At 55.2% G+C, this 9,084-nt stretch overlaps 1 protein-coding gene across 2 annotated transcripts in view; it reads right to left on the minus strand.

Annotated features, from left to right (window-relative positions):
* PLXNB2 (plexin B2) overlaps positions 1-9,084 on the minus strand; it is a 97,356-nt gene that overhangs the window by 66,297 nt on the left and 21,975 nt on the right. For both annotated transcript variants that reach the window (XM_027854237.1, XM_027854238.1), the window contains exon 2: positions 8,273-8,424. In XM_027854237.1, coding sequence (XP_027710038.1) covers positions 8,273-8,307 — 35 coding nt within the window. In that variant the 5' untranslated portion in view covers positions 8,308-8,424. The remainder of the gene's footprint in view (positions 1-8,272; positions 8,425-9,084) is intronic.

Here is a 9,084-nt window from a genome sequence, read left to right on the forward strand (position 1 = left end):
AAAGAAAGAAAGAAAGAAAGAAAGAAAGAAAGAAAGAAAGAAAGAAAAGAAAGAGAAAGAAAGAAAAGAAAACGATCTAAGACGATTCCACAGGACTCATGATGGAAAATGCTCTCCACCTCTGAAGAGAGAACTGATAAGACTCTGAGCGCACATTGAAGCATCATTTTTTCTTTATTTTTCTTGTCTTTTTTTTTTGTTGTTGTTGTTGTTTTCAGTTGTGTTGGATTTACAGATGAGGAAACTGAGGCGAGTAGGGTTAAGAGCCTACGGTCACACAGCTAGTAAGCGTCTAAGGCCAGATTTGAATTCATGGAGATGAGTATTGCTGATTCCAGGCCTGGCGCTCTATCCACCGTAGCACCTAGCTGTCCCCACCTTTTGTTGGCAACATGGATAATATGGAAATGTGTTTTGCATGATTTCACATGTATAATTGATGCCATGTTGCTTGCCTTCTCAATGGGTGGAGAAGAGGTAGGAGGGAGGGAGAAAATTCAAAACTGCAAATTTTTTTAAATGCTCAAAATGAATCATTTTTTTAAAAAGACAAAGAAAGCCGCTGCCCTATCCCCTGCCTTCTAACACCCTGGGATTGATGAGCATGCCTTCTCCCTCATTCAAGATTGCCCTTCTTCCTGTGGCCACCCCCAGGGTTAATCCCTGGTGCCTGGCACCTGGAAGGTGGTGCTGAGGCAGGGCACAAAGGCTTCCAAGGTCTAGGTGCTGGGCAGAGGTGGCCCCCATTATCCTGGTGCCGGTCGGTGCAGAATGACATCCTCTGGAGACGTCCCACCTGGGCTGGGAGCCAAAGGGAGTCCAGTCCAGGAGTCATTGCCGAGCTCTGGGCTGTAAAATGAGCGAAAACTACCCTTATTTTATTTACTACCAACCATGATAAATGAGAGAGTGCCTTGAAATTCACAAGATTCTGTGCAATCTCCCAAACCCAAACCCTTTACCGCCTATGGACGTCCGGGGGAAAGAGTCGGTGCTGAATGTTCTCCCTGACACCCCTGGGCCAGATAGTGTCCCCTCCGTCCCCTCCAGCAGTGACAGGTGTGCTGAGTAGGAACTGAGGAAGATGGGGGTGAGGGAGGAATGCTGTCCTCAGGTATCCGAAGGGCCGTCATGGGCAAGGGGGATTCGACTCTTCTGAAAGGCCCCATTGGGTAGACTGTGAAGAGGGAGGTTTGGATTTGATCTAAGAAAAAATGAGCTAGCAATGAGAACTGACCCAATGTATGATGGGGAGCCTGGGGGCCTAGGGGGTCTCCCCCATTCAAGTAGAGGCTGGATGGCATCTTGTCAGGGATCTCATTAAAAAGCAATTCTTTCTCAGGTGGCAGATGGAGTGGATGGATGGCCTCTGGCCCCTCCCTGCTCTGGTGTCGGAGATTTGGTGATTCTCTGCTTTTGGCCTGGGGTGCCCCCCCCCACACCCTCCCCCTACCCCAGGCCAGGCCACCTCTTTCTAAAGCATGACTAAGCAGGCCCAGAAATGAGGGCCAGGAGGACAGCCTGGCATTGTCCCCAAATCAGAAGGAACACCCATTCCCATCTCCACTTCCAGCAGAGTCTGTAGGGAGAGCAGGGCCCAAGGCAGCCTGCCAAAGAAAGCAGAGGATGTTTCCACCATCACGTTTAAAACTCCCTCTCAGCCCCTGAACGGTGCCCCACCCCCACTCCAGAAGACCTTCCCTTTGCTCTCCATCAGAGGAAGGGGGGCTTGCTGGGGGACAGGATGGTCAGGCTGGTTTCGTGGGGACCTCAGCTGGGCCCTGGAGGACAGTAGGATTTGGATCAGTAGAGCAGGGGGCGTCCTGGGTGTGGGAGCATGGCAGGGGCAGGGGTGGGGGTGGGGAGCATAGGGAGCTGCCTCCGATGCTTTGGGCACATGTGAAAGAGACTCAGAGGGACCCACGCAGCATGCTCTACAGAAGAACAGACACATCCAGGTGTGACCATGTCTGTGTGTCTCTCGTTTACACACACACACACACACACACACACACAGAGTGTCTCCCCCATTAGAATGGAAACTCCTTGAAGGCAAGGATTGTTTCACAGAACCCTGGATTTGGAGTTGAAATTCTGCCTCAAACACTTACTAGCTGTGTGACCCTGGGTCAGTCACTTTACCTGTCTGCCTCAGTTTCCTGATCCGTGAAATGGGGATAATAAGAGCACCTCACTTCCAGAGTTGTGGAGATCTCATGAGATAACATTTGTAACGTGCTTTGCAAACCTCAGAATGCTCTCTCAAGGCTAGGTGTAACTGTCTTCATATCACCTAGCATGGGGGCTGGCACATAGCAGGTGCTTAATATATGCCTATGGATTGATGAGAACCACAGGGAGGGTGGAGGAGGGGTGGTGAGGCAGTGAGCTGCATGGGGGCTGGGTGGGGAGAAGGTGGGGGGGGGCCGAGGTGAGACCCAGCAAAGTACTTAAGGATGGGCTGGAGAGGGAACCAGAGAGAGGCAACACTCCTTATAGAACAGTACACAAGTCCAGGTGAGTGAGGACAGGGTCTGGTCCCCCTCAGTCCTCATTAACATCTCCCCCAAGCCCAGCCTCCTCCACCCCATAACAACACGCTGACGGAGAGTCTCACCCCAGTCTCCCCGGGGCCTCGTTAGTCCCTTCTGCTGATGCCAGGGAGGGGGACAGGGCCCAGAGACAGCTGCAGAGGTCACCTGAAACACAGCCCCATGGCCCGGGGTCTGCGGGGCCAGAGAGGACTCCCCGTCGCAGGTTCGGCTACCTCCCAGCTCCGCTCAGCCTGGCACAAGTCCAGAGATACTGGCCAACAGCCTGGCTCACCCTGGACAATGCCAACAGCCAGGCTCGGTGCCTGTCTGGGCTGCTCCCCAGCCGCTGTCTTTCAGGATTAGCAAGCACCCCACTGGGACCCACACTTTCTCCAGAAGTGATACTTCTGCCTGATCTGCCCTGGCATCCTTCAGGCCCATGTAATATTTCATCAGCAAGAAGAAAGGCCCTCACTTGAGAACTCAGGGCTGGGCTGGGGCTGGGGCTGGGCCTGGGCTCAGTGACTTCCCAGTGCCTCCCTCCTTCCACATGCCCTCAGGGCCTGGACCAGTGTCCCCCTCAGGCCATGCATGGGCCCACCTTGACTCCCTCTAGGGTTGGTAGAGAGTGGATTTGGGCTTCCGGGCATCTGGGGTAGAGGAGGCTGGTTTCCAAGATCCAGTGAAATATCTGTAAAGTACTTACTTAGTGCAGTACCTGGCACATAATAGGTGTCTAAGCTGTTTCCTTCCTTCTTTCCTGCTACCCAGGAAATACCTCTATGTAGACTGCCTGCAGACCACAGCTAGGGAAAGCCTATTTTTCCCCTGGTGATGACATTGCAGATACAGATTTTCACCAGCAGCCCCTAGTCCTGAGATCGTTTTTAAAATCCTATTTAAGAATATTGGCTGTTGGGGGCAGCTAGGTGGCACAGTGGATAGAGCGCCGGCCCTTGATTCAGGAGGACCTGAGTTCAAATACGACCTCAGACACATAACACTTACTAGCTGTGTGATCCTGGGCAAGTCACTTAACCCCCATTGCCCAACAACAACAACAAAAAAAAAAAAAAAAAAAAAAAAGACTATCTGCTGTCCAGAGCAGAGCCCAAATCCAAGAAGCCTTCCCAAAGGAAGGTGAGCTTCTCCATATGTTGCCATTCAGGGATGACCTCGTGCTGGTTACCCCACATCCTACAACAAACATTTCAGAGCCACCTTGAGGAGACCCTCTGTTCCCAAGAGTTCAGCCTAACCATTCCTATGGGAGAAACCAAGTGGATGAAAACGGCCCGGCGCCCAGACTCGATGTGGTCAGGTGGCCCATTACTATGTACGTGTTGGTCAGACCCTGCATATGAACAACGAGCTGGGGCCAGCACTGACAGGAGAGGCAGGGTGGCTGGGGCAGCCTTATGGGGAAGTGTCTACGATGTGACTGATGCTATACTAGGCACTGGGAATACAAAGCCAAAAGCAAGACAGCCCCTGCCCTCCAGGAGCTTTCACTCTATGGAAGCTCTGAGCTGTATCAGGGACCCGAGAGAACCGTCCTCTAACTCCTGCAAGGGAGAAGGGAGGCACAGGCTTCGGTGAGCACTGCCTCGAGGAGAGCCCCCGTGGACAAGATCATGATGAGAGGCATCCAAATGCCAGCAGAAGGGCTGGCGCCACAGGGGCAGAAGCTAACCCCGGAGCAGCATGCAGCTGGGGGTCTGCCAGGGAGGCACAGTCCTCACACAGGCTGCACTGGGTGCCCTCTGAGGCACTCATGTTCTGGAGACCGTGCAATTCCACGCCCCTGCCTTCTCTGAAGGCTAGCATCCTCACTGGCTGGGCATCGGTGTGAGAAAAGCGGGTCCTGAAGGGCGCCAGGATTGACCTCTGAGTTTTACCAGGCCTGTTACACGTGTGGTACATAAATGAGAGACAGCTGGTGCAAGACCGATCATTGGGTTTTACACATGAGAAGACACAGGCCCTAGAGCAGGCAGGCGGTTTGCTGTGACCCCACAGCAAATAAGTGGCACGGACCACGATAACGGAATTTCCAAGTGGATGCCCCGATCCCAGATTTGGACCTTAGAGAAGGTCACAAGTCCAACCCCTATTTTAGTCAATAGCCAATAAACATTTATTAAGCTCTTACTGTGTGTCAGACACTGTGCTAAGCATACTAAACACGAAAAGAAAGACAGTCCCTGACCTCAAGAAGCTTACAATCTAATGGGAGAAGACAGAACACAAAGCAAAGATGAAAAGGGAGGCAGAGAGGGAGAGGCCCCAGAAGGAGGGACCCAATGCGGGGACAGGGTCATCCGAAGAGCTCCAAAATGGGTGCAGCTGGTGGGAAGACTGTGCCTGTCCTGTGCCCTCCCCTCCAACAGAGGAGTTTAAGGCTCTCCCCTCCAGTCAGAGGGGCAGGAGGGTCCTGATGAAGTGGGACTGATTGGAGCTCGCAGAGATGAGATGAGGAAACTGAGGTCCTGAGAGGTGAAGCAGATTGGTCTGGTGAAGGACACCCAGCTGTCAGGGAGGGCCTCCAAAGCCTGCCAAGTGCTGGTGCCAGGCCCTGTGAACCCAAATCCGGAGCTTCCCCACCAAACCACGCAGCCTCATGGGGTGGGACAGAGGAGGCTCCCTGAGGCCCCAAAAGGGAAATCACTCTTTCCACTGTGACTCATCTGTCATCTCTGAGCCCATCTGGACACAAGTACCCACTTCCCTTGCCAGGTATCTGGGGCACGAACACCAGCATTGAGGCGCCCCCTGTCACCACCGCCCACCACAAGCCCCACAGGGACCAGCAGGGCCAGGGAGCCCCAAGCTACAAAGCAGAGTCAATTCAGGACTCAGAACAAGCAAGAGGCCTGGCGGGGGGGGGAGGAGAAGGACCATCCCTCAGGCCTAGATCCATCCACACCGGCCTTTGGAGCGGCGCAAGAACCTCTGCAGATCCTCTGGGTAGACCCCCACTGTGGTGCCCACCCATCCCTCAAGGCCCAGCTGAGGGCCTTCCCCTACCCTAAGCCTTCTGACTGCTCCAGCCCCCTCGAATCAACACCCCTGCCCAGCCCTGACTCTTCCCTGGGTATGAAGCTTGGCTGGCCTTCAGACTGGGAGCTCCCCAGGGCAGGGCCCAGGCCAAGGGCTGAGCCTGGAGCACTTTACGGAGGCCCCAACGGGGGCTCAGGAGGAGAGAAGAAGCCCCTTCTAGGGGCCCATCCTGAGTTGGAGGGCTGAGGGAAGATACCAACGATTGGGGAAAGCTCTGGGCACAGCATCTGATGGAGCATTTATCAAAGGCCAACTGTGTGCTCAACCTTGACCTCCAGACAAAGACACAGTGGGGACACATACAGTCAAAGAGATGTGGAGAGGGTATCCCTCCCCAGGCAGAAAGACACCGCTACACAAACCCCAAGGTCACAGCAGCAGAGGCCGCCGTTGGGGCTTGTGGAGCGCTCCAACAATGGCACCTCCATGTTCCCATCTCTGTCAGCTCTGAAGAGCCCTCCCTGAGTTGGCGGGAAGGGGCTGGGAGCTCTGGACCCCTCACTCCTGCCCCTGAGCCCCTCCTCCTCCATTCCACTCCCCTAGCCTTCGGATAAGACACGCCTTCCATCCAGTCGGCACTCAGCGGACCACACGCATGTCCTGTTCGTATGACAGACCCCAGAGCCTGGCAGGAAGGGGAGGGGAGACGGGGGACTCAGGATGGTGAGTCCTGCCAGGGCAAGGGCTGGGGCAGGATCTGAGGGAAGGAGCCTGCCACCCCATTCACCCAGCCCACCCCCTGGCCCCAGGGAGGGGAGGGGAGGGGAGAGGGAGCCATGTGCACCCAGGAGCCTCTTCCCAGAGAGGAAGAGAGCCCTGTAATCTGCTCATCAGCCTGTCAGAGAGTCAATGGTCACCCCAAAACTGGTCCTTAAGCTATCACGGGCGTCAGGGTAGCCTCCCCGCCTCCTCTCCGCTAATCACAGGCTTCTACACTGCAATTAACACCCGCTGCCTTCGCTTGCTCTCTGCCAACTGTCTGTCACACTTGTGCCTGTGTGTGTGTGTGCGTACACACCCATACACACACACACACAGATGTGTGCATGGAGGAGATGCACACTAGCACTCCACGATGTCTCACACGGATACACGCGCACTCTTGATTGCATGATCAAACAAATTACCCTGAATGGAGGGAGGTAGCCCAGACTCCCGAACACTCCCCAACCCGTCTTCTCTATAACCCACTACTCTCATCTCCAAGCTCTGAGGCTGCCCCTGCCCCTGAATTTTCCCCAAATGAAGAATGAAGGGGGGCTCCTGAGTCCTCCTGTCCATCCCTCTGCCTCCAGGAAGCCCTCCTAGACAGCAGAGCTCCCTCCCTGATTCTGTGCCTATACCCCACACCCCCTTCTCAGGGCCACAAGGAAGTTGCTACTTGGAGCACATGCTCCCATTCTTTCAATGTGGCCATCCGTAGAACCCCCGGGAAGGAAAGGATCTGTCTCCATCCATACAACTCTCGGACTCCCCGAAGTGGGAACAATACCACCCCTTCCAGAGACCCTCCAGGCATGGAACAATCTGTCCACTACCAGAACTACCCAGCCTGCAATTCAGACCAGGCTGATTTGTAGGAAAGAGATGGAACAGATGGAAAAGCTGCCTTCACAGGAAGCCAAGCTCCCACTCAGGCCAAGGACCAGCAGAAAGAAAGCCTCACAAAGAAACGGCTCATTTTGGAGAGCGGTGCCTCATGCCCAGGCCAGGAGGCCAGTTCCATCTTCAATCCCTAAATCAGGACACGATGAAGGAAATCCAAGATTTCTGGGATCTTGAGAAGGCAGGATCTGAATCCGGGACCTCAACCCCATTCCCCAGAATTCTCTCTGGCATCTGTCCCCTTCTCTGCACTCCCACAGCCACTGCTCTAGCTCGGGCCCTCATCATCTTTTGCCCGGACCATTATAATCACCTCCTAACCTGCCTCCAGACCCTCCCCTCTGAGGCCCATTCTCCACGCAGCTGCCAAAGGAATCTTCCTAAAGCCTGGCTCTGATCATGGCCTGTCTGCATGGATGGACTGAGGTTAGACACCAAGAAGAACTTCCCAGCTCTGATCTGGGTGGAAGGGCTAGACAAGCAGCAGACGCGGAGGACGGGAGAGATGGGGAGCAGGGGCTGGGGTCCAATCCGCCCCATCACCCCGGGGCCCGAGGCCGCGCTCTGCTCCCTTCTGGCCCACCGTCAGAGCGGAAGCTCCTTGAGGGCAGGGACCGTCTTTCTACATCTGGATCTGTGTGTGCCTTCCTTTATATCTGCAGTTAGCTCAGGACCTGGGACGAGGCGACCGTTGGCCCTCACAGCCCTGGACCGGCACCTGTCGCTCCCTCGGGAGCCTCCCCCAGAGAACAAAAGAAAAAGGCAAAGCGTTTCACAGAACAATCAGCTTCTGGGCCACTGGGCTCTCATTTGCTCTTTTGTTCCCCAGACTAATGGTTTGGGAGGCTGTGATTTGCTGGGGAAAAACCAGCCTCACGCGACTACCAATCTTTCTTCCTGGGTTTCAAAGAACCCATGAGGAAGACAACAACCCTCAATTAGCCAAACAAGAGCGGAGGACAGGTGTGTGTGTCTGTGTATTAGCCAGGAATTCTCAGCCCAGCCTCCCACAGAGGAGCCGGCCAGCCATGGCGCAGCCGAGGCCCCTCGGGGCTCCCCGAGGCAGGACTCACCCAGGAGAAGTGCTCAGCAGGCTTGCTAGGAACATGGACCGTCTGCTCAAGGGCAGGGGCAGGGCTGGGGGCGGCTCTCGGAGCCCCTGGAAGATGGATCCTTGTCAGGAATGGGCGTCCAGCTCCCAGGTGCACTGGTCAGCTCCGGCCTGCTGTGGATAAGGACGAGAGAAAGAACTATCAGGAGCTGAGAATCTCCTGGCCCCCTGGGGCCGCTTCCTGTCGGGCTCCCCTGATCCCCAGATCCCCGGCCACCAGGCCCATCTCTGCTCTGTTCCCCCACGGCCCCGGCTCCCACAGGGCACCGAGGCTGTGGCTCTGGAAGGCTGTAGGGGGAGAGCTCTAGGCTTGGCAGGGAGGGAAAGCATTTGAAAGACCTCCTTTCTACTCTCCCCTCTTCCTATTCACAGACTAACATTAGACTATTGGTGGAAGAGTTAGGGTTAGAAGGGGGTCGTGCACAGAGTGCTGAAAGTCAGGAAGTCCTCAGTTCAAATCTTGCCTCAGACACTAGTTGTGTGGCCCTGGCCAAGTCACTTTACCCTTTTGCCTCAGTTTCCCCATCTAATAAAATGGCAAACCACTCCAGTCTCCTTGCCGAGAAAAAGCCAGACAGGGTCACGAAGCATCGGACACGACTGAAATGAACGAACAACAACGTTGGCAGAAGAGATGTCACTGGAGGAAATGGAGGCCCAGAGAATAGAGACGTTGCCAAGCGACCGAGTATCGGTGGAGCAGTCGAAGCTAGAAGTCAGCAGGGCTTGGCCCAGCGAGGCGACGACAGCCTGGCCTCCCCGGAGGCCGGGGGA

This window comes from Vombatus ursinus, unplaced genomic scaffold (genome assembly GCF_900497805.2).
Source record: "Vombatus ursinus unplaced genomic scaffold, bare-nosed wombat genome assembly UNPS02010394.1, whole genome shotgun sequence".
Lineage (NCBI taxonomy): Eukaryota > Metazoa > Chordata > Mammalia > Diprotodontia > Vombatidae > Vombatus > Vombatus ursinus.